This window comes from Columba livia, chromosome W (assembly GCF_036013475.1).
Source record: "Columba livia isolate bColLiv1 breed racing homer chromosome W, bColLiv1.pat.W.v2, whole genome shotgun sequence".
Taxonomy (NCBI): Eukaryota; Metazoa; Chordata; class Aves; order Columbiformes; family Columbidae; genus Columba; species Columba livia.
Window position 1 is genome coordinate 19,281,925 of NC_088641.1, and position 25,001 is coordinate 19,306,925.

General features: G+C 45.8%; 2 protein-coding genes across 3 annotated transcripts in view; one reads left to right on the forward strand and one right to left on the reverse strand.

Moving 5' to 3' along the window:
- Positions 1-12,624: 12,624 nt before the first annotated feature.
- On the reverse strand, positions 12,625-19,742 carry LOC135577176 (protein NYNRIN-like). The gene has a single exon (XM_065045011.1). The coding sequence runs from the start codon at positions 18,008-18,010 to the stop codon at positions 14,786-14,788; it is 3,225 nt and encodes a 1,074-aa protein (XP_064901083.1). The 5' UTR covers positions 18,011-19,742; the 3' UTR covers positions 12,625-14,785.
- A 3,286-nt stretch (positions 19,743-23,028) lies between these two features.
- Positions 23,029-25,001, forward strand: part of LOC135577177 (protein ARK2N-like) — a 79,505-nt gene continuing 77,532 nt past the window's right edge. The window contains exon 1 of one of the 2 annotated variants that reach the window (XM_065045014.1): positions 23,029-23,194. The gene's annotated coding sequence lies outside the window, so the exon portion shown is untranslated. The remainder of the gene's footprint in view (positions 23,195-25,001) is intronic. The other variant, XM_065045013.1, reaches the window with a different exon arrangement.

Below are 25,001 nucleotides of genomic sequence, written 5' to 3' on the forward strand. Positions count from 1 at the left end.
GACATATGGGAAAGAAAACTAAATGCTATGATGGATGTGAACTTGGAAGAAGTCGTATTTAAAAGTTGCTATAATATTAACTGATTTGGATCTAGGAAAATGAAAATAATAGATTGATGTTTAATATGGTGTTTATTGATATCTGTAAGAAATTGCAGCAGGTAAATGGGGCTGAGGAATGTAACTATTGCTCAGCTAATTGGAATTGCATATAAAGTGTATTATGTCTATGTGAGAGACGATGGCTCTCAGCATATCGTTTGAGTGTGTGTGAAAGACGGTGGTCCTTAACACACGGCATAAGTGTGGAAGGCTGAGATATTGTGAGTTATTTGTCTCGAAGCTTGCTTGCTAAAATAATATGCTTAAGGCCTGATTGTTACAGAAAAATGCTTGCTCACGCTGCTTGATTAATTGGGCCCGCTGTAAAGGCCTAAATACAGTGAATTGAAGTGCAAAATTCATGATCACCGTGAATTGCTAAAACTCAAAGACTGCTTGAAGCTTATGTAAGCCTAAGTGAAGTTCCAGTGATATCAGCCACCAACATCTGCGACTAGGCCTGCAGTGTGCTCAGGCAACGCCCGCCACCAACTGCCATAAAATGACCAAGTTATGACTTGCAAGTGTGGCCATCCACCACCAGGACCAAAACCTGTCACCTGGGACCGGCGGACCTGAGACCTGAGCACTGCTGGCACCTACCGAGACTGGACTCTGATACTGGAACCTGGACTCTGCTACTGGCACAACCTGAGAACTGCAAACTGCCAGCACTACCAAGGCCTGAAACCTGAGAGCTGCCCCACAGGAGACGACGGCTGGATCCCTGGCGGTGACTATCTCTTGCTGATCTTCTCACATGCTTGCTTAACTTTCCTCCTAATTTCTCCCCCTCTTTTTCTTTGTTGCTCTAGCTTTAGGTGTGAAAATTAAATAGATTTACTGTGTCTTTAGACATAAAAATAAAATAATATTGTTTTAGTGGCATCTGACCTCGTTTGTGTCTTAATCTCACTCTTGGAATCATTTTTGAACCTTCCTGAGTCTGAAATTGGACCAGAACCCAACATTTTTTATTGGTGCCATGGACAGGATTCCTTGAAGTGAGAGTACCACATTTTTTCTGTTCTTTTTAACCCGTAGTTTACTTATCTGTGTGTGCCTCTCAGGGAAGTTAGGGGCAAAATTTTGTAGTACTTACGTGTTGCCTCCCTGAGACAGTTGCCCCTTGTATGCTTATTTGTCATTTACTCGTACGTGTGAACCTCTCGGTGGAAGTTAGGGGTAATACTTTGTAGTATTTTTGGGTTTTGTGTGTTGCCTTTCCAGGATGATTACCCCGCTAATTGAGCATGGACAACAATGAGCATACCTGCCCTACGGGAAAAGACGCATTATATAATCTTTTGAAAAAACATAATGCCTGCCCTTCAGTATCAGGTGCAGACTGGGCACAGAAAAACTGGTATAATTTGCAAAGTGTGGCGGACCGAATCAGCACTTTACAAAATGATGCAAGATTTTGGTCCAGGAAAAAATTATTTGTGCTGTATTGGGTGCTAGCTTAGTTGCTGCTGTGGAAGCTCGGGATCTACAGCGCACAGCAGAATCCCAAATTCTACCGTCTTTGCAAGACCAAATTCAAAGTTTGAAAGAACAATTGGAAAATAAAAAGACCCAAATGATTCATTTAAAATCTGTTTTAAGGAGACAGCTCCTCATGGGCGAGGACAGCCCTCCACTCCCTAAAAGGGAGACTGAGTTTCCTAATAATGAACTGGAGGAAGCAAAATTAAGATTGGACAAACTGGATGTCCCTGCCTGTTTTCTATGACCTTTAATCAAAACTGAATTTCAGTTTGAGAACGGCGAGGACAAATGCCCCCACGTTATTACCAAAGAGGTTCTGTACATGGTTACAGAACTATCTAAGTTGAAAAAAGACTTTAGCTGCACTTTAAAAGAAACTGAGACAGAATACGTTTGGAGAGTCTAACTGACTGGGGGTGATCAGATATTATTAAATGAAAAGGAGGCTGAAGGTTATTGGGGACCAGGAGTGTTTTTAATGACTGGCAACTGCCATGTACCCTGGTCTTTAATGCAAAATGCTGCTTATTGGGCAGGAGGTCTAAATCCTCTGGAAAGAAGAGATCCTCTTGCTATTGTGGGGACAGTCAATCAATTGGTTGAAAATGTACAAAAAGCAGCATGTTTGCAAATTATGTATGATCAGGAACTCAAATTTAAACGAGAGTCCCCAATGATGATACCGGTCAACCCAGAACAAATGACTCCACAAAACTGGACCAGGACCCCACAGGCTAAAATGAAATGGAAAAATAAAAGAGCAAAATATCCCAAGCCTGTGCTGTACAGCTTGAACATAAATTTCAGGCCTGTGTCAAGTTGCAAGATAAATTCAGCTCATTGTAACCGAGGAGTCTGCCAGGGCCAGGAAGCTCCCATTTGGGACCAGCGATTACACCACCTGCGTGGACTTGGCTGTATCTAAACTGCACCAAGAAGAAAAGAAAAAGAGAGGAAGATAGGAAGAAAGAGAGAATGAGAGAAAGAGAGAAAGAGAGAAAGAGAGAAAGAGAGAAAGAGAGAAAGAGAGAGAGAAAAAGCTGTCTGCCTGCTGCTAAAGTGGTGAAAGGGGGCTTTATTCCCCCCTGCCACAGTGATGTTACTGCTGGAGAACTGTAATACTGAATGAAGGAGTCTGAGGGTAAAGTTTAAAGGCATCCTCAGCGGATCCGTAGTTCTAATGAAATTGGGAAATTAAACCAAAAATCTTTTAATAGACTTATTCTGTAGTAACTAGTTGTAAGAGACTTCTTAGTAAATTCATTGTGCTTGAGGTCATGAGACAGAAAGCGAGAAAGCAAGACCGTTTTTTGAAACCAATGGAATGCCAAATTTGGAACAAAGTTTTAACAAATGAATTCTTGTATTTGCCAGAAAGCCCTATACCTCTTCACAGAATCGACTGGGTTGGAAAAGACCTCAGAGATCATCGAGTCCAACCCTTGGTCCAACTCCAGTCCATTTACTAGATCATGGCACTAAGTGCCATGTCCAATCTCAGTTTAAAAACCTCCAGGGACGGCAAGTCCACCACCTCCCTGGGCAGGCCATTCCAAAGCTTGACCACTCTCTCTGTAAAGAATTTCTTTCTAATATCCAGCCTAAATTTCCCCTGGCAGAGTTTAAGCCCATGCCCCCTTGTCCTATTGCTAACTGCCTGGGAGAAGAGACCAATCCCCACCTGGCTATAACTTCCCTTCAGGTAGTTCTAGAGAGTGATGAGGTCACCTCTAAGCCTCCTCTTCTCTAGACTAAACAACCCCAGCTCCCTCAGCCTCTCCCCATAGGTCTTGTGCTCAAGTCCCTTCACCAGTCGTGTTGCTCTTCTCTGGACCCGCTCCAGCACTTCAATATCTTTCCTGAATTGAGGGGCCCAGAACTGAACACAATACTCCAGAGATCGCTTCCCTTGTCCTGCTGACCACGCTGTTTTTGATACAGGACAGGATACCATTGGCCTTCTTGGCCACCTGGGCATACTGATGGCTCATGTTGAGCTTCCTGTCAATTAGTACCCCCAGGTCCCTTTCTGTCTGACTGCTCTCCAGCCACTCTGCGCCCAGCCTGTAGCGCTGCAGGGGGTTGTTGTGACCAAAGTGCAGCACCCGGCACTTGGCCTTATTGAACTTCATCCCATTGGAATCAGCCCATGTTTCCAGTGTATCCAGATCCCTCTGCAGAGACCTCCTGCCTTCCAGCAGGTCGACACTCCCTCCCAACTTGGTGTCATCAGCAAATTTGCTGATGATGGTCTCAATCCCCTCATCTAAATTGTCAATAAAGATGTTAAACAGGACTGGACCCAACACTGACCCCTGGGGGACACCACTAGTGACTGGCTGCCAGCTAGATGCAGCCCCATTCACCAGCACTCTCTGGGCCCACCCCTCCAGCCAGTTCTTAAGCCAGCGTAGAGTACACTTGTCCAGGCCATGGGCTACCAGCTTTTGCAGGAGTATATTATGGGAGACAGTGTCAAAGGCTTTGCTGAAGTCTAGATAGACCACGTCTACAGCTTTCCCCTCATCCACCGGGCGGGTCACCTAATCATAAAAAGAGATGAGGTTGGTCAGACCGGACCTGCACCTCGTAAACCCATGCTGGCTGTCACTCTTATCAGTCTGGAGCACAGTGTCTGAAAAACATGCAGTTACTTAGAAGGTACATAGAAGAACTTAGCTGAAAGGAAAATTCACTAAAAAAGAATTGGTCTTGTTTTTAACAAAACCAGGACAGTGTAACACCGTTAAAATGGAATGATAGTGTTTATGAGTGGACTCAAGTGAAACAACATCTCCAGAGAACATTCTCAGCTAATGTGCAAGGCCTGGTTCAGGATTTAGCCAGTGACCTGCAAAAACAATTGCATGATTTGCAAGAATTAACACTGCAAGACATAATGGCTAAAATTATCTAATAGCCTAAAGTGGTTAGACCCAAAAACATGGTTTTCAGGCCTCAATCTGCATATATGGGTTTTTGTGGGAATTGGATGTGCTTGTGTAATATTTTTTCTTGTAGTCCTCCAAATCATCTGGAGAATAATACAGAATGTAAAGGAGAAAAAAGCCAGGGTCCTTGCTGCACTCACTGTGAACCCAATGTTCAAAAACAAAAAAGGGGAAGATATGGGAATGGCAGGACGTGAGGTTCCAGCTAAAGGGCCTTGGACAGGTTATACAGAAGTATGTTTTTTATGAGTGTAAGGACTGATATCCCAGACCAGTGAGAAGGACATCTCAGGCCAGAAAACCATCCCCATATGTATGATGTGTGAATGTTGGGCCTGGGCATGTGAATGAGTGGGTCATTGTCAAGGTTTGATTCCAGGGCGACAATAAACCGCGGCAGATGCTTTGTTAACCCCCTCTCCTCTCCAGCCCCCTTAGACCCCTGTCGAGGGTTAAGATTGCGGGGTGACAATAAAACCCTGGCAGATGTATTGTTAACCCCCTCTCCCCCTCCCACACTTCCCCCTCCCTCTTCCCCCCCTTTTCACTAAGGAGAGGCGATTGGGAGGAAAAGAAGCACAGAGTGAAGAGAGTTGGAAAAAATTAAAGATGTTTTACTAATGCTACTAATAAGAATAGAGAAAATAATACAAAATATACAAAACCAATCTTGAAAGTCTCAGCAACTGCAGAGCCGGCACCCGAAGTCCTGGATTAGACTCTGCAGCCAATCGGAGCTGGATTCAGTCTCTCACTAGGCCTCAGTTTGCAGGGACGACTAGCAAGGTCCTCTTCTAATGTCGGCCATAAGGAGAAGGGAAAAGGCAAAAAGGAAAAAGGGACGAGATCCTCGTGATCTCCCATTTTTATATGAAGAATTCACGTGAATGGGATGTTATACCCAGTTGGTCAGTTTCTTGGTCTCTTGTTTCTCGTTGCCCCTCTCATGAGATGTCCATCCGTGCTTATCAATAAGTTTGCATTCCATTTGCTAGGTTTACCAAAACATGTGTCTGGTTCTCCAGGAAAATGCAGTTAATATGAAGGCTTTAGCTGACAGGCAAATTCACTGAAAGAGATACTTGTTTTTAACAAAACCAGGACACCCCCCCTCCATACTAAGTACAGGCAGTAGGAGGGCAAAGAGAGACAAAGAGAGAGAGAGTTGGAAAAAGTGAAAAATGTTTTACTAATGCTACTAATAAAATAGAGAATATAATACAAAATATACAAAACAAATCTTGAATTCCCCGTCAAAATCCAGCACTGCTCCAGCAGCAGCAGAGCAAGCACCCGGAAGTCCTAGGTTGGACTCTGCAGCAAATTGGAACTGGATTCAAGGATGCAAGGTCTGTCATTAGGTCTCAGATTTGCAGGGATAACTCACAGGGTTCTCCCCAGATGTCAGCCATAGTCAAAGAGGAGAAAAAAGGGATGAGGCCCTCGTGATCTCCCACTTTTATATGGCATATCGTGAATGGGATGGAATACTTAGTTGGTCAGTTTTAGTCCTTTAGTCACCTGTTCAGTTCATTCCTCCTTGCCCCTCTCACTTACGGGATGTGCATCCTTATCAGCAACCTTGCATTGCATTTCCATTTCTATGTCTACCAAAACATGTATCCAACTTCAGAAAAGTGCAGTTACTTAGAAGACTTTAGCTGAAAGGAAAATTCACTAAAAGAGAAACTGGTCTTGTTTTTAACAAAACCAGGACAGTCATAACGCTGCTCACGAGATATGTATGGGAACGTGACTGAAAACAGTCACAACATGAGTGTGGTGTGTTTGGAATAACATTTTTTGAAAAAAAATCCTGTCTAACCTCTTGATCCAGGCCCATATCTGTAAACCTATAAATGGAGAACTGTTAATAAAAGAGGGCTCAGCCTGGCTCAGCTCTGCTCTGCTCTGTCTGGCTCTGCTCTCGCTGCCAAAAAGAACTCTGCGTCTGTGCATCTCTGTCTGCATCTGTATGCTTTCTTCTCATCACCGCAGCATTACTCCAGCATCTGCAGGGCAGGCACCTTGAAATCCAGTAAACTGGAACTGGATTCAGGGATGCAGGGCCTAGAACTAGGCCTAGGATTGCAGGCAGACCTGGTAGGGTCCTCTTCAGATGCCAGCCATGGTCGAAGAGAGCAAGACCCTCATGATCTCCCATGATGTATGGGATGGAATACTTAGTTGGTCAATTTTGGTCACCTGTTCCATCTGCCTCTCCTTGAAAATACGCCCCTCTCACTTACGGGACGTGCAAAATTTATCAGTAACCTTGGCTGCCATAGCAATAAGTCTAAACTTGGGCCTCTTCTGCATACCATTGCTACCTTTATCAGCTCCAGAGTGAACAGTGTCTGAAAACCATGCAGCCAAATTCAGAAAAGTTACTCAGAAGAACTTAGCTGAAAGGTAAATTCACTGAAAGAGAACTGGTCTTGTTTTAAACAAAACTAGGACAGTCAGAATTTCTTTTTTTTTTTTTTTTTCTTTCATAATGCCTCTAGCCTGCTGATTCCTTCAGTTGTGGATATTTGAGTTCCTTACTATTTATCACTCTTTTTGGAAATGCAAGGCAGATGCTCATCACCCTTGCGTCTTTATGCTTTTTTGTATGCCATCAAAAACTGCATTGTCTGTTCCTCACTGCCATGTCCTAACACCTGTGCAAGAGCATGCCATCCAGGTGTCTTTCAGGAGTTGTGCGTCCAATGCACATCCTTCCCTGTAAATACAGTTTATGGATTATTTTCCCAGAAGTAGCCTGCGAGGTTGCCGAGTTTGATTTTAGTTGGTGGGAGGGCATGGCTCAAAACACATAGGAAATCAGAGCAGACTCTGGATTGGAGCTCCCAGCAGCCCCACACAGGGCAAGTTTTATCTTAAGTACAGATTTTATTAGCGCCCTGCTTGTTCCCTCTTATGGTGACATTGCCAATATTGGATGTACCAACAAGGCTGGTGCTCTTGCAAAGGAAATTTTTTATATGTTTGGTGAGAAATATCTTGCAAAGTACTGTTTTAAAAGAGAATCACTAATTCCTGAATACATAGCTCTACTTGTACCTCAGTCTCTCATTCTTATTTCTCCTCAGTGTGATAAATTCTCTTGAGGTAGTATGTGATGTCTGTTTCTCACGGAGGCACCCCGTAGGTTAATTTAAGGGACAACAAGGTCCAAAACCAAATTTATTAAACCGGTGAGAAACAGGGTTTTAGCACTCCAAAAGTGACTTAAATACAGGTTCGGATATCAGTTGAGGAAAATTATTGAGAGGCAGCAACTAATACAACAGGCGGTCCACAGTGTGCATGCACGTGGCTTCACCCAAAACAATGCCGGAGCCGTCCCTGAGTCCCGGAGAAATACGCACTTGCCTAAACATGGTGCGGGATTATTTTTAAAAAGATACACGTACTCGTAGTGAGTACGGGAAGTGTACACTCACAATTCCGTGAGGGTAAATTTATAATACACTCGCAATCCTGCGAGGGTTAATTTACTTACACGTGCAAGTGTGCACGGAATCCTACACGTGCTTATGTGGAAGCACGGGAGGAAAATACACTCGCGATTGTGCGAGGGGCTCTCGGCGGCCACTCGCGATTGTGCGAGGAAATAATTTAAAGTACGCGTGCAAATGTGCACGGAAAGTTGCACATGCATATGTGCACGGGAGGAAAATACACCCGCGAGTCTGCAAGGATTAATTTTACACGCGCTCATATGGAGCGTGGAAAGTTATACGTGCATATGTGCACGAAAAGTATAAATATACTCGCAATCCTGCAAGAAGTTTACTCACATCCGTGGCGGCGAGGCAAGCGGAGTCCCCATCCTGGGGAGGGGGGCTCTCGGCGGCAGCATCTTGCTCGTGCTCTGAGAGACCCGCGACAAAGGGCGGAGTCTCGACGAGAATCCCGTTTTTATCTGATCAGATCTGACTGTAGGCACTCTAGAAGCTTCTCTGCACCCCCCACACTGGCTGTGGGTGCCCCTGAAGCCTCCAAACATCCCCCATGCTGGGCGTGGCTCAGTGTGCCTCGGCACTCCCTTCTCCTAATGGCCCTGGCCAGGGTGCTCTGGGGCCAAACAAAAGAAGCTGTTCGCCTCAAGTAGCAGAGAAAGAGGGAGATGTTCCCACTCCTTCCATACTGAAGGAGGGAGGGGGAGAGAGGGGGGGGTTGCATTCTGCCACACTGTTCTTGTTTCCCAAGTCCATGTACGTGATTTGGGTGGTGATGGGGGTAGATGCATACACATGTTTCTGTACTATTGTCAACCCTATAACTGATGTGCCACAAACAGTGGCTGTGAAGGAGCTGGATCCTCCAAGGGTGCCTCTACTCTACAATGCATGTTTAACACTTGAATTTACCAGGCGTTTATGGCCCCTGATCAGGATTTAGGGACCATACTGAAAAGATTGCTGCCACATGTTTTCAAATTGCAGAGCACTACCTACAATGTTTTGTGCAGTTGTGCAGCATATATACACCAGGGCTGCATAGCTAAATACTCTGATTAAGAAACATCAGAACATTTAATGTATGCATTATAATGTCGCCCTAATTGCACACCCCCCACACCTAATTGCTTCCCCCACCTAGCCCCTAGGTCTCTGATCTCAGTGCAGAGGCAGTATCACCAGGATCAGCGTTGGAGGAAGAATGAGGACTGGCCAAGAGATGGGTGGGAGACGTCTGCAGTGCTGGGCTCCTGCCGCCTTTGCCTGCTTCTCTCCTGAGCTCCGCCCTCCTCATCACCTGGCCCCTGTGCTGGGGGAAGACGTTTCTTTCTTCTCATTTCCAGGTTTCCTTCTGCTTCCTCCTCTGCTCTTTTCCTCCTGTGAGTCGGCTCCAACTGCTGTGCTTCGTTTGCACACTTCTGTTTCGCTGCTGGTAAACTAAAGCAAGCAGTTTGCCATTAGCCCACAGTCAGGTCTCCCTCCTGGCTGATTTACCAGCCATCGGCTACCTCAGCTTTCCTCTGTGGTGGTGACTCACAGCTCCAGCCGGTGTGAACTGGCTGTGGCGGTGGCTGCTTTGCCGCTCTGCCCCTCACGCGGCGTTGGCTGCTCGCACCTACTCCTTGCCTCACTGCCATGGGCACAGACACATCGACAACTAGGCTCGAAGGGGAATGGGGTTGTAGCTGGGCTTGTCCCAGTGGGGCAGCATTCTAAAACTGATGAGGACCGGGTGGCCTCCTATGCCCCTAGGGAGAAATTGGTGTGCTCAGTTCGCTCCCTGAAATGCCTGTACACCAATGCGCGCAGCATGGGGAATAAGCAGGAGGAGTTAGAATCCTGTGTTCGGTTGGGAGATTATGATCTGGTGGCAATTACAGAAACATGGTGGGACAGTTCACATGACTGGAATGTGGTCATGGATGGCTATGCCCTTTTCAGGAAAGACAGGCCAGCCAGGCGTGGTGGTGGAGTTGCTCTCTATGTGAGAGAGCAACTACAATGTACTAAATTCTGCCCAGGAGTGGATGAGGAGCGAGTTGAGAGTGTACGGGTCAGGATCAAGGGGCAGGCTGGCAGGGGTGACACTGTTGTGGGCGTCTGTTACAGGCCACCAGATCAGGCTGAGGAAGTTGATGAGGCCTTCTATGGGCAGGTGAGAGTGGCCTCACAGTCACAGGCCCTGGTTGTTGTTGGTGATTTTAACTTCCCTGATGTTTGCTGGAAGGAACATTCAGCCAGCCAGCCACAGTCCAGGAGGTTCCTCCAGTACATTGATGATAACTTCCTCATGCAGATGGTGGAGGAGCCGACTAGGAGAGGTGCACTGCTGGATCTCATCCTCACTAACAAGGAGGGTCTGGTCAAAGCAGTAAAGATTGAGGGCTGCCTGGGTTGCAGTGACCACGAGATGGTGGAGTTCAGCATCTTGTGTGGCAGGAACAGAATAGCAAGTAGAATTGCAACCCTGGACTTTAGCAGGGCTAACTTTGGCCTTTTCAAGCAATTGCTGGGGGAAATCCCATGGGCAAGACTGCTTGAAGGAAAAGGGGCCCAAGATAGCTGGATTGCATTCAGAGATTGCTTCTTCCACGCTCAGGATCAGAGCATCCCCACATGTAGGAAGTCAAGGAAGGGAGCCAGGAGGCCTGCGTGGTTGAATAGGGATCTGTTGGGTATGCTCAAGCAGAAGAGGAGAGTTTACAGGTCATGGAAGCAGGGGCTGGCCACTTGGGAAGAATCTAAGGCTGCTGTTAGAGGATGTAGGAAGGCAGCTAGGATAGCCAAGGCCTCCTTAGAATTACAGCTGGCGAGAGGGGTCAAATGTGAGTACGCAGCTGAGGAAAACATGCAGGCCGACTCAATGTGAGTGATAAAGCATGATTCAAATTTATTGCCCGAGATAGCGTGTATTTATACCAAATGCCATAATTATGCATACTTGTCTCTATCTAATAGGCTAAGCACTAAAAGGTAACATTTACTTACTCCACCTACTTGGGTTTAGCTAGCTATGCGCATCCCGCATTCTTCTGACTCTTATCTCTTCAAGGATATCCGGACCCTGCCTTAGTCAGTACTTTTCCATTCCCCTCTTTCCCATGGCCTAATAGACAACCTAACTAAGGCCTACTTATGTCAACTACAATGGGCTCTGCTCGTACAGTTGCTCGGTGGACTCATGTCCACGCTCCTTGAGCCAATCCCTGACAGCCAAAGACAGCAAAAAGAACTTTTTCAAATGCATAGCAGATAAAACTAATACCAGAGGCAATGTAGGCCCACTGATGAATGGTGTGGGTGCCCTGGTGGCAGAAGATACAGAGAAGGCAGAACTACTGAATACCTTCTTTGTTTCTGTCTACTCTGCCGGAGGCTCCATCATCTTTGCCAAGTCTTGGGAAACGGGGGAGGTGCCCGAGGATTGGAGTAAAGCAAATGTCACTCCAGTCTTCAAAAAGGGCAAGAAGGAGGACCCGGGTAATTATAGACCGGTCAGCCTCACCTCTGTCCCTGGGAAAGTAATGGAACAGCTTATCCTTGGTGCCATCTCAAGGCATATCAAGGATAAGAGGGTTATTAGGGGCAGTCAGCATGGCTTTACCAAGGGTAAGTCATGTTTGACCAACCTCATAGCCTTTTATGAGAATGTAACAAGGTGGATGGATGATGGCAGAGCGGTGGATGTGGTCTACCTTGACTTCAGCAAAGCGTTTGACACAGTCTCCCATAGCATCCTAGTTGCTAAGTTGAGGAGGTGTGGTCTGGACAATAGAGTAGTGAGGTGGATTGCAAACTGGCTTAAGGAGAGAAGCCAGAGAGTGGTAGTCAATGGTGCGGAGTCTAGTTGGAGGCCAGTATCTAGTGGAGTGCCTCAGGGGTCGGTACTGGGGCCAATATTATTCAATATATTCATTAACGATTTAGACAAGGGAATTGAGTGTACTATCAGCAAGTTTGCTGATGACACTAAGCTGGGAGGAGTGGCTGACACACCAGAAGGCTGTGCTGCCATCCAGCAGGACATGGACAGGCTGGAGAGTTGGGCGAGGAATAACCTGATGAAATTTAACAAGGGAAAGTGTAGAGTCCTGCATTTGGGCAGGAACAACCCCAGGTTCCAGAATAGGTTGGGAAATTACATATTAGAGAGCAGTGTAGGGGAAAGGGACCTGGGGGTCCTGGTGGACAACAGGATGACCATGAGCCAGCACTGTGCCCTTGTGGCCAGGAAGGCCAATGGCATCCTGGGGTGTATTACAACGGGGGTGGTTAGTAGATGGAGAGAGGTCTCCTTCCCCTCTACTCTGCCCTGGTGAGACCACATCTGGAATATTGTGTCCAGTTCTGGGCCCCTCAGTTCCAGAAGGACAGGGAACTGCTGGAGAGGGTCCAGCGTAGGGCAACGAAGATGATTAAGGGAGTGGAGCACCTCCCTTATGAAGAAAGGCTGAGGGAGCTGGGTCTCTTTAGTTTGGAGAAGAGGAGACTGAGGGGTGACCTTATTAATGTTTATAAATATATAAAGGGTGAGTGCCATGAGGATGGAGCCAGGCTCTTCTCGGTGGCAAACAATGATAGTGTTAGCATTCAAGACACATAACCACAGGTGCAGTTATATGCGGTGCTTTATTTCAGCGCTGGGAAACCAGGGGTTCGCACCCAAAGCTGGCTTCAGCCACTGATTCAGACTACACCATATTTATACAATTTGATCACATACATATGCATTACAATTCCTGACAACCATTAGCATATCCCACACCTATTCTAACACAAATTGTCTATCTAAGCAATGCTAAGTAACATTCGCATGTTTATCAGTTATTTCTAAGTTACCTGTTTTTACCTGTTTTAAAGAATATATCATAAATCTATATCAATCTTAAGAATAGGGTATGGTTTAAGTTACCTGTTCTAAAGAATATGTCATAAATCTATGTCAATTTCAAGAATAGGGTATAATTATATAAAATCATGCTTGAATGCACATTCTGAACCTGGATACAGTATCAAAGCTAAGAATCTTGGATACGGTCTACAGAATCAAAACACAGCCCACAAAATTCAATTCAACTATAACATTTCCCCCCTTTGAAAATGCTTTTCTATTCCTAGACAATGCATTTTCACTACATTATATTTTCCTTATAAGCTGGAGGGTTGTCAAAAGTAGATCTGCTAAGGACAGTAAAGATGCGGTCGTTCCTTGCCTTTGATTGACTTATTTGATGCTTAATACAAGCATAGAGCAAAAAGAAAAGAGCAGCTATAATGGCAAGCAAAAATAAACTCTCCAATAACGAATGTACCCATCCTCCCAGGTTCAGGTTCAATTTGCCTAGCAAGGCCCCAACCCAGCTCTGCTCTACATCTTGTTTTTCCGCTTGCAGTTCTTTTTCTGTTTGGGTTAATTGGGAAATATCTTTTTCCACTTCAGAGGTTACGTTTGGGATATGAATGCAGCAATGATCAACCCTATCTTTTAAATATCCACAAACCCCATTTTCTTTTAGCAACATTATGTCAAGTGCCATTCTGTTCTGCAAAGTCATTTTGGTCGTAGCTTGCAATTGTATATTGAATTCTCGAAAACCCTTTTTGGTTACCCTTGCCAATCGATCCATCTGTCCAATTAATCTGTCAATCATTTCTCTGTTTCTATAGGCTGCGATTGGTGCAAAGAAAGATTCTAATGCCCAGCCAAATTTAACACTACCTGATGGCTCGTGCCACACATCATCTTCATCTATCTCTCGCTTGTGCCTAACTTGTAGGAGTTCCTGCCTGTTCTTCAGGGGTGACCTCTTCCAAATGGGACATAGGGTTGGTAACCCCAAAGTAGCCTCCCTTACAGGTCCTGCTATCGGCAAATGTGTTGTCCAAGTTCCATCACTTAAGGCCCAAACCAAATGTCCCACACTACCTATAGTTCCTCTACAATCTATCTTATCTCCTTCAATGCCTATTTTGACTGCTTCCTTTGGATCCAATTGTTTCTGGCAAATGCAACCTGCGATTACTGCAACTTTAATGATGGACAGAGGTATTTCTTTCACATCTGTCTGGCAGGTCATTACTTGAGAGCAATTCCACCATGGTACTGTTACTCCTCTTGTTACATTGGTCCATCGTATACACCATGGAAATGCTTCGCTATATTGATATTGCTGTACTATACTCAACGTCCACATGTTGTCCCATGATTCAGTTATGTTCTGATTATCCTGATCTTTACATTCCCAATAGGCTCGCTCAACCTTTTCATATACTGTTTTGGTGGTCCACTTTTCATACGTGCAATACCCAATATTATGAAATCGTCCTATCTTTACAAATGTTGCTCCTGGCAACTTCAAGCAGTCACCTCTCTTTATCATGGCATTCTTAACAAGCTCTTTTGTCTGCTGTTCGATTGGTACTTGCTCTATTTTAGTATGGGACTCACACACTATCTTACCAGTCTTATTTACTTCTGGTAAGGTCGTAGATATTATTCCCCACTGTACTGGGTCTTCGGCTGATTTCGGGATGGGAAGACAAGCAGTGATGCTACTGACATTTTGGGTTTGTGCAAAATCTCGAATTAGTCCTATCATCAGATTCTCTGCCTGATTCTGTACACTCTGTACTACTTGTGGCATTTGAGTATCGTCACTATCTCCTACAGCCCTTCGTGTTTTACATAATTGTTCTCCAGTGACTTTGCAAATCAGTGTGGCATACAGTCTGGGTACATAAACTACTACAAAAACAAAACGGTAACAAGAGTTAGACATCCTGCTTTGTGATTTTAAGTGTGGTTGGACCCACTAATCGTGATTGCCACAGTTTTGGGACTTTCTTCACTCGGGTGTAATGTATCCAGGAGTCTATTTCAGCAACCTTGATTGCGGTAAATGTAGTTAAAAGTACTTGATAAGGTCCGTCCCAACGTTCTTTTAAAGGATCTTCTCTCCAAGTCTTTATATACACTGTGTCTCCAGGTTCTATATCATGTACCGGATTCTCAAGTGCTAGTGGGCGATTCCACACTAGTACAGATCTGAGTCGATTCAATGTCCTGCCGAGAGACAACACATAATTGTACACATCCTGATTACCTTTTACATGTACACTTGGATTCGGATCAGGTGCTTCATATGGTCTGCCATACAGAATTTCGTATGGGCTTACGGACATTCCACTCCTAGGTTTAATCCTAATTCGCAATAACGCTATTGGTAAGGCCTGGGGCCACTGAATTTTTGCTTCCTGGCAAATTTTGCTAAGTTGTCGTTTTAACGTCTGATTCATTTTCTCCACCTGGCCACTAGACTGGGGTCTCCATGGGGTATGTAATTCCCATTTAATTCCCAAACATCTACTGACTTCCTTTACCACTTGAGCAATAAAATGCGGTCCCCTATCAGATGATATTCCCAATGGTACTCCAAATCTAGGAATTATTTCCTTCAGTAACCATTTTACAGTTTCTTGTGCCTGGTTGGTGCGACAAGGGAAGGCTTCTGGCCATCCTGAAAAGGTGCATACCCCAACTAGCAGATATCTAAATCCTCGAGTTTTGGGGAGTTCCACATAATCTATCTGCCAACAATCCCCTGGTTGTACACCTGTCCTAATTTTTCCCATATCTACTTTTCTTCGAACTAAAGGATTATTTCTCAAGCAAATTTCACACTTAGCTGTGATAGATTTTGCCATTGTTAACATCTGGACCGAGATAATTTGTTTTCTTAGATAAGTTACCAATGCTTCTGCACCCCAATGACACTTCTGGTGCTCCGCCTGAAGTATCCCTCTCATAATTGTGATCGGGACCACAATTTGTCCGTTGGTGGTTACATACCATCCAGAATTGTCCTTGACGGCTTTTACTAGTCTTGCCAATTTCTCATCTTCTGTAGAATATTCAGGTGCCTCTGAAGGTGTAGGTAATAAATCAATTGCTCTTACCTTTTGGGAGACAAGACCCACCATCATCCAGACTCGTCGTGCCACTGATCGGGCTGTTTGATCAGCAAGTCGGTTTCCTTCAATAATTGTTGATGTCCCACTCTGATGAGCTTTACAGTGCATGATGGCAACCAGTGATGGCTTTTGAACAGCATTAATCAAGTTCAATATTTCTTTTTGGTACTTGATGTTTGTTCCTTGGGAGGAGAGTAGTCCACGCTCTTTCCAAAGAGCTCCATGTACATGAACAACCCCGAATGCATATTTTGAGTCAGTCCAAATATTGACCCTTTTGTCCTCACTGAGCTCTAATGCCCTAGTTAGGGCTATCAACTCAGCTTTCTGTGCTGATGTGTTTGGTGGTAGGGATTTAGCTTCAATTACTGTTTTGGCAGTAGTAATCGCGTATCCTGCATACCGCACTCCTCTTTCCACAAAACTACTGCCGTCAGTAAAAAGCTCCCAATCCGTCTTCTCCAACGGGGTATCTTTCAGGTCAGGTCGACTTGCGTGGGTATATTCAATGACCTCCACACAATCATGTTCCAGATTTTCTTCTTCAGTCTCTGCGCTTAAAAACACAGCTGGATTCATTAGGTTAGTTGTTTTTAGGATAATATCATCCTGCTCTGTTAAAATTGCCTGATATTTCATCATTCTACTTGGGGAAAGCCAATGGCCCCCCTTTTGTTCTAATACAGTAGTCACCATGTGGGATACAAACACTTCAATCTTTTTCCCCATAGTCAGTTTCCGGACTTCCTGAATTAATATCACGGTAGCAGCCACCGCCCGCAAGCACGCCGGCCATCCAGCACTTACCGGGTCAAGTTGTTTAGAGAAATAACCTACGGGCCTTTTCCAAGATCCCAGCCGTTGGGTTAATACCCCTAGAGCAAGTCTCTGTCGTTCATGTACAAATAACTGGAAGTCTTTACTCAGATCAGGTAGGCCCAAAGCAGGCGCTTGCATTAAAGCCTGTTTCAATTTCCGAAAAGCTTCTCGTTGTGGTCTTTCCCACACCAAGGTCTTATTTTTCTGTGCCTCGTATAAAGGTTTGGCAATAAGTCCATAGTCCATGATCCAGAGCCTGCACCATCCTGCCATTCCTAGAAAAGATCTTAATTCATGTAAGTTACGCGGTTCTGAGATCGCACAGATAGCATGTACACGGTTTATACCTAGTCTTCGCTGTCCTTGAGAAAGCTCGCATCCTAGATAGATCACAGTTGTGGATGCAATCTGAGCTTTATTTTTTGACACTTTATATCCATTCATTCCTAATTGATTCAATATTCCAATTGTTACCTGTATGCAAAGTTCTTGGGTCTCAGCAGCAATCAGAATATCATCCACATATTGCAGCAACAAATACCATTGTCGAGGAATTCTGATATAGCCTCTCGTAGTCCACTCCTCAAGTTCTTTGGCTAGTTGATTTCCGAAGATAGTTGGACTATTCTTAAATCCTTGTGGAAGGCGTGTCCAGGTTAATTGGGCTTTTCTCCCGTTGTGTGGGTTCTCCCATTCGAAAGCGAATAGCTTTTTGCTTTCCTGGTCAAGGGGTATGCAGAAGAAGGCATCTTTTAAATCAAGTACTGTAAACCATTTATATTTCTCTTTCACAGATGTTAACAAGGTATACGGATTTGCAACTACTGGATGTATGTCCTTTGTGATCTGGTTTATTGCTCGTAAGTCTTGGACTAGTCGATAGCTACCATCAGGTTTCTTTACTGGAAAAATTGGAGTATTATATTCTGATTCACATTCCTCTAGAATTCCATATTTCAAAAACTTCTCAATTAAAGATACTATTCCTAATCTGGCTTCCAATTTCAATGGGTACTGTCTTAATCGTACCGGTTCAGCACCTTCCTTCAGCGCTACTTTCACAGGTTTAGCTGCCTTTGACTTCCCAGGTATATCAGTTTCCCATACCGTGGGAATCACTGCATCCTCTATTGCCTGTGGTATTTTCACAATTGGATTTTCCTTTAATAGTAAAATTTGTCCTACCTTTGACTCTGGAACTTTCATTACCAAATTTCCATCCTCAAATGTTATTGTGGCATCTAATTTGGTCAGCAAATCTCGTCCTAAAAGAGAAACTGGACAATCTGGAACATATAAGAACTCGTGGGTTAGCTCCTTTTCTCCAAAACACAAATCCAAAGGTTGCAGGAATGGCCGTACTTCCTCCTTCCCTGTGGCACCAACAATTGTTGTAGCTCTGTGACCCACTGCCCCCTGTAAGGAATTTAATACAGAGTAAGTAGCCCCCGTATCTACTAAAAATCTTACATCCCGGTCTCCCACTTGTATTGTCACTAAGGGCTCCTTATTCTGGGTTTTCACTTCCGTGCCTTCATATAGTCAGCTGTTGTTACTGTATTCCCCTAACACCATAGTCTGTACCGCATTTCCCGTCGCATTGGACATCTGACCCACAGGGCTCCTAGCCGGGCATTCATTTTTCCAGTGTCCTTCTTGCTTACAATAAGCACATTGATTTATGCCAAGCCTCATGAGGGGTCTCAGGGGAGTTCCTTGGGCACTCCACGAACCACGTCCCCGACCACCTCCTCGACTATTTCCAGCTCCCCTACCCCGGACCCCTATTCCCCTGCCTTGTCCCTGGATCAAAGCCAACAAATTTTGCTGGTGGCGTCTCGATTGTTCTTTTTCTCTATTATTATAAACTTTCCAAGCTGTTTCCAACATTACGTCCAGATCCCTTAATTGTGCACCCTCTAATTTCTGCAGCTTCTTTCGAATATCATCTTGAGATTGCCCTAAGAAAATTAGAGCCAACTGAATTTTTGCTTGTTCCGTTTCTACGTCTAAATCCGTATATCTTTTGGCAGCTTCTTTTAATCTTTCTAAAAAGGCTGAGGGAGACTCATTCCTTTCCTGCCTTACATTATACAATTTTGACCAATTCATTTGCTTCGGCATAGCAGTTTGAACACCGATCAATAACCAATCTTGATACCTCCGGAGATGACATAACCCGCCTCCTGTATTATAATTCCATCGGGGATCCTCCTTTGGAAAATTCTCATCAACATTCCCCTCTACTCTCCCATTCCGGATATCTTCTTTCACCTTATCCCTTGCAGCCCGTATAACCATATCCTTTTCTGTAGAATCCATTAATGTATCTAGAATGACTTGTAAATCATCCCAATCAGGATTCTGCGTCTTAATTATCATCTTAATCACTTTTGCAACCTTATCTGGGTTTTCCCTATAAGGACCAGCTGACTGCTTCCAGATCACTAAATCCCCCGGCGAAAATGGAACTTTTACATAGACCGGTTCCCCCCCAACACCTACCGCCTGCCGCAGGGGTGCTATCACATTCGATAAACCTCCCCCCCTTTGTGCTTCCTTTTCCTTTTCTCTGTTTCTAGTTCGGTGAGATATTGGAGTTACGGTTATTCCTTTTACACCGGCTATAGCCCCCCTTTCATCACTTGATTCGTCATCACTATCGACGGGAAGGACAGGCGCGGAGGGTCTAATTGGTACCCCTTCCTCAGAAGGCGCAACATCAAAACACAGTAAATCCGTCTTTGAATCATTACCACTGCTGTTTTCTACAGCCAAACACGTCATGCATTTCTTTTCCGTTGTGCATCCCACGCACTTATTATTGCTGCTACCTTGCACCAACATTAACCCACAGCTCTCTCTCCAATCATGTTTTCGCTCGAGATAGAAGAAGAGATCAACGTATGGAACTTCATCCCATTTGCCCTCTCTCTGACAAAACCTCATTAGTTCAGCAATAATTTCATGGTTCAAAGTGCCCTCCGGCGGCCACTGTACTTCATTTGGTAATTTATACTCAGGCAGGAACAGAATAGCAAGTAGAATTGCAACCCTGGACTTTAGCAGGGCTAACTTTGGCCTTTTCAAGCAATTGCTGGGGGAAATCCCATGGGCAAGACTGCTTGAAGGAAAAGGGGCCCAAGATAGCTGGATTGCATTCAGAGATTGCTTCTTCCACGCTCAGGATCAGAGCATCCCCACATGTAGGAAGTCAAGGAAGGGAGCCAGGAGGCCTGCGTGGTTGAATAGGGATCTGTTGGGTATGCTCAAGCAGAAGAGGAGAGTTTACAGGTCATGGAAGCAGGGGCTGGCCACTTGGGAAGAATATAAGGCTGCTGTTAGAGGATGTAGGAAGGCAGCTAGGATAGCCAAGGCCTCCTTAGAATTACAGCTGGCGAGAGGGGTCAAATGTGAGTACGCAGCTGAGGAAAACATGCAGGCCGACTCAATGTGAGTGATAAAGCATGATTCAAATTTATTGCCCGAGATAGCGTGTATTTATACCAAATGCCATAATTATGCATACTTGTCTCTATCTAATAGGCTAAGCACTAAAAGGTAACATTTACTTACTCCACCTACTTGGGTTTAGCTAGCTATGCGCATCCCGCATTCTTCTGACTCTTATCTCTTCAAGGATATCCGGACCCTGCCTTAGTCAGTACTTTTCCATTCCCCTCTTTCCCATGGCCTAATAGACAACCTAACTAAGGCCTACTTATGTCAACTACAATGGGCTCTGCTCGTACAGTTGCTCGGTGGACTCATGTCCACGCTCCTTGAGCCAATCCCTGACAGCCAAAGACAGCAAAAAGAACTTTTTCAAATGCATAGCAGATAAAACTAATACCAGAGGCAATGTAGGCCCACTGATGAATGGTGTGGGTGCCCTGGTGGCAGAAGATACAGAGAAGGCAGAACTACTGAATACCTTCTTTGTTTCTGTCTACTCTGCCGGAGGCTCCATCATCTTTGCCAAGTCTTGGGAAACGGGGGAGGTGCCCGAGGATTGGAGTAAAGCAAATGTCACTCCAGTCTTCAAAAAGGGCAAGAAGGAGGACCCGGGTAATTATAGACCGGTCAGCCTCACCTCTGTCCCTGGGAAAGTAATGGAACAGCTTATCCTTGGTGCCATCTCAAGGCATATCAAGGATAAGAGGGTTATTAGGGGCAGTCAGCATGGCTTTACCAAGGGTAAGTCATGTTTGACCAACCTCATAGCCTTTTATGAGAATGTAACAAGGTGGATGGATGATGGCAGAGCGGTGGATGTGGTCTACCTTGACTTCAGCAAAGCGTTTGACACAGTCTCCCATAGCATCCTAGTTGCTAAGTTGAGGAGGTGTGGTCTGGACAATAGAGTAGTGAGGTGGATTGCAAACTGGCTTAAGGAGAGAAGCCAGAGAGTGGTAGTCAATGGTGCGGAGTCTAGTTGGAGGCCAGTATCTAGTGGAGTGCCTCAGGGGTCGGTACTGGGGCCAATATTATTCAATATATTCATTAACGATTTAGACAAGGGAATTGAGTGTACTATCAGCAAGTTTGCTGATGACACTAAGCTGGGAGGAGTGGCTGACACACCAGAAGGCTGTGCTGCCATCCAGCAGGACATGGACAGGCTGGAGAGTTGGGCGAGGAATAACCTGATGAAATTTAACAAGGGAAAGTGTAGAGTCCTGCATTTGGGCAGGAACAACCCCAGGTTCCAGAATAGGTTGGGAAATTACATATTAGAGAGCAGTGTAGGGGAAAGGGACCTGGGGGTCCTGGTGGACAACAGGATGACCATGAGCCAGCACTGTGCCCTTGTGGCCAGGAAGGCCAATGGCATCCTGGGGTGTATTACAACGGGGGTGGTTAGTAGATGGAGAGAGGTCTCCTTCCCCTCTACTCTGCCCTGGTGAGACCACATCTGGAATATTGTGTCCAGTTCTGGGCCCCTCAGTTCCAGAAGGACAGGGAACTGCTGGAGAGGGTCCAGCGTAGGGCAACGAAGATGATTAAGGGAGTGGAGCACCTCCCTTATGAAGAAAGGCTGAGGGAGCTGGGTCTCTTTAGTTTGGAGAAGAGGAGACTGAGGGGTGACCTTATTAATGTTTATAAATATATAAAGGGTGAGTGCCATGAGGATGGAGCCAGGCTCTTCTCGGTGGCAAACAATGATAGTGTTAGCATTCAAGACACATAACCACAGGTGCAGTTATATGCGGTGCTTTATTTCAGCGCTGGGAAACCAGGGGTTCGCACCCAAAGCTGGCTTCAGCCACTGATTCAGACTACACCATATTTATACAATTTGATCACATACATATGCATTACAATTCCTGACAACCATTAGCATATCCCACACCTATTCTAACACAAATTGTCTATCTAAGCAATGCTAAGTAACATTCGCATGTTTATCAGTTATTTCTAAGTTACCTGTTTTTACCTGTTTTAAAGAATATATCATAAATCTATATCAATCTTAAGAATAGGGTATGGTTTAAGTTACCTGTTCTAAAGAATATGTCATAAATCTATGTCAATTTCAAGAATAGGGTATAATTATATAAAATCATGCTTGAATGCACATTCTGAACCTGGATACAGTATCAAAGCTAAGAATCTTGGATACGGTCTACAGAATCAAAACACAGCCCACAAAATTCAATTCAACTATAACAATAGGACAAGGGGTAATGGGATCAAGCTGGAACACAAGAGGTTCCACTTAAATTTGAGAAGAAACTTCTTCTCAATAAGGGTGACAGAGCACTGGAGCAGGCTGCCCAGGGGGTTGTGGAGTCTCCTTCTCTGGAGACATTCAAAACCCGCCTGGACATGTTCCTGTGCGACCTCACTTAGGCGTTCATGCTCCAGCAGGGGGATTGGACTAGATGATCTTTTGAGGTCCCTTCCAATCCCAAACATACTGTGATACTGTGATGTGCCAGAGTCTGGCCGAGGCCAGGTGCCAGGCGACGCCCTACAGGGGCCTCACTGGGTCTGGGACTGTTCGGGGGTTTTGGGGGATGCTCTCTAGGTTAAGAAAGGGGGTATGTGTCACAGGGGGGGACGCCCGGAGCGTGTGAGGGGTGCAGGCCAGTCCTCACAAGGCGCCGCGAGGGTGGGGGGAGAGGAGAGGGAGGGGCGGGACCGGGAGGCTCCGCCCCTGGCGCAGCTTTGCGCCGCGGGAGGGCGCTGCTGGGAGCGGTGGCTAGTGGTTGCTCTATACGGTGCTTGTCTGTTCCGGCGGAAGGAGGAAGTGACGTCGCTCAGCGGAGCCCCGCGGCTTCCAGTAACGTTTTCTCTGGTGTCGAGGGTGTAGCGCGGTGGTGTTGTTGTCCATGCTCCAGTTGTTGCTTCCTTGGGGAGAGGCCAGGAAGGGCCCTCGTCGTTCAGGTGAGTGGGGCCGGCGCGGCTGGGGCTCACCCGCCTTCTCGCAGCCGTGGGGGCGCCGGGCCCGTTGCCGTTAGCCCCGCTGCGCGCGGGCGGGAGGCGGCAGGGCGCCACGGAGAAACGGGTGCAGGGCTCATGTCCCCTTCCCCCCGTGGCTGGTGGGCACGGCTCCGCGGCGCTTCGGGGGCCTGGTCTCATCAGGGCTGGAGGGGTGGCCCCGCCAGCGTCGGGCATCCTCCGTGCTGGCCGAGGGGTTTTAGGAAGACGTGTGTGCTCACTGCCACGGTAGGGGGTGACCTCCATCACGGCCCCACATGGTGCCTAGAGCGCAGGAGTCCAGCCTAGCCGCTGCTTTTTTGTCCTGACCTTGCCAGGAATTAGCAGATAAAAGCTTTGTCACAGCTCCTGGAAGCAACTTGTGCCACTTGGTGTTTCCTGGGACTTCTGTAGTGTGTTGTGGGATTGTATTAGCTGTTTGGAGAAAACACCTTTGAAAAATAAGGCGTGTAACTGCTCCAGTTTTACAGTTGTCTGGGTTTTTTGTTTTTTTTTTTTTTTTTTTTACTTATTTATTTATTTTTACTTTGGATGATGTGGGAATATATATTTTATGTGGAAAAAAATTTCAAGTTTTTCATTGCTTCTCTAACCTGAGTTCCCCTTGGGCTCCTAGCATCTAATGGGTTACAGATGTAACTTTGAGTGACACAGCAGTCTGAGGAGAATATAAAATTTAACTGTGCTACTTATTTTTTTAAAAAAGGCAATCTGAGTAGACTTATCACAAAATCACAGAATGTTAGGGATTGGAAAGGACCTTGAAAGATCATCTAGTCCAGTCCCCCTGCCAGAGCAGGAACACCCAGATAAGGTTACACAGGAAGGCATCCAGGCAGGTTTTGAATGTCTGCAAAGAAGGAGACTCCACAACCCCCTGGGCACCCTGTTCCAGTGCTCTGTGACCCTCACCGTGAACAAGTTTCTTCTCAAATTTAAATGGAACCTCATGTGTTCCAGTTTGTATCCATTGCCCCTTGTCTTATCATTGGTTGTCACCGAGAACAGCCTGGCTCCAACCTTGTTATGCTCACCCTTTATATATTTATAAACATTAATGAGGTCACCCCTCAGTCTCCTCCAAGCTAAAGAGACCCAGCTCCCTCAGCCTTTCCTCATAAGGGAGATGCTCCACTCCCTTAATCATCTTTGTTGCCCTGCGCTGGACTCTCTCCAGCAGTTCCCTGTCCTTCTGGAACTGAAGGGCCAGAACTGGACACAGTATTCCCGATGTGGTCTCACCAGGGCAGAATAGAGGGGCAGGAGAACCTCTCTGGACCTACTAACTACTCCCCACTCCCCTTCTAATACACCCCAGGATGCCATTTGCCTTCCTGGCCACAAGGGCACAGTGCTGGCTCATGGTCATCCTGCTGTCCACCAGGATCCCCAGGTCCTTTACCCCTACACTGCTCTCTAATAGGTCATTCCCCAACCTATACTGGAACCTGGGGTTGTTCCTACCCAGATGCAATACTCTACACTTGCCCTTGTTATATTTCATTAAATTTTTCCCTGCCCAACTCTCCAGCCTGTCCAGGTCTCTGGATGGCAGCACAGCCCTCTGGCGTGTCAGCCCCTCCTCCCAGTTTGGTGTCATCAGCAAACTTGCTGATAGTGCACTCTATTCCCTCGTCTAAATCATTGATGAATATATTGAATAATATAGGCCCCAGTACTGACCCCTGAGGCACTCCACTAGATACAGGCCTCCAACTAGACTCCGCCCATTGACCACGACTCTCTGGCTTCT

Bases quoted from the DNA above. Each gene is read 5' to 3' on its own strand.
- LOC135577176 (XM_065045011.1), bottom strand. From the start codon at position 18,010: ATGAAAGTTCCAGAGTCAAAGGTAGGACAAATTTTACTATTAAAGGAA.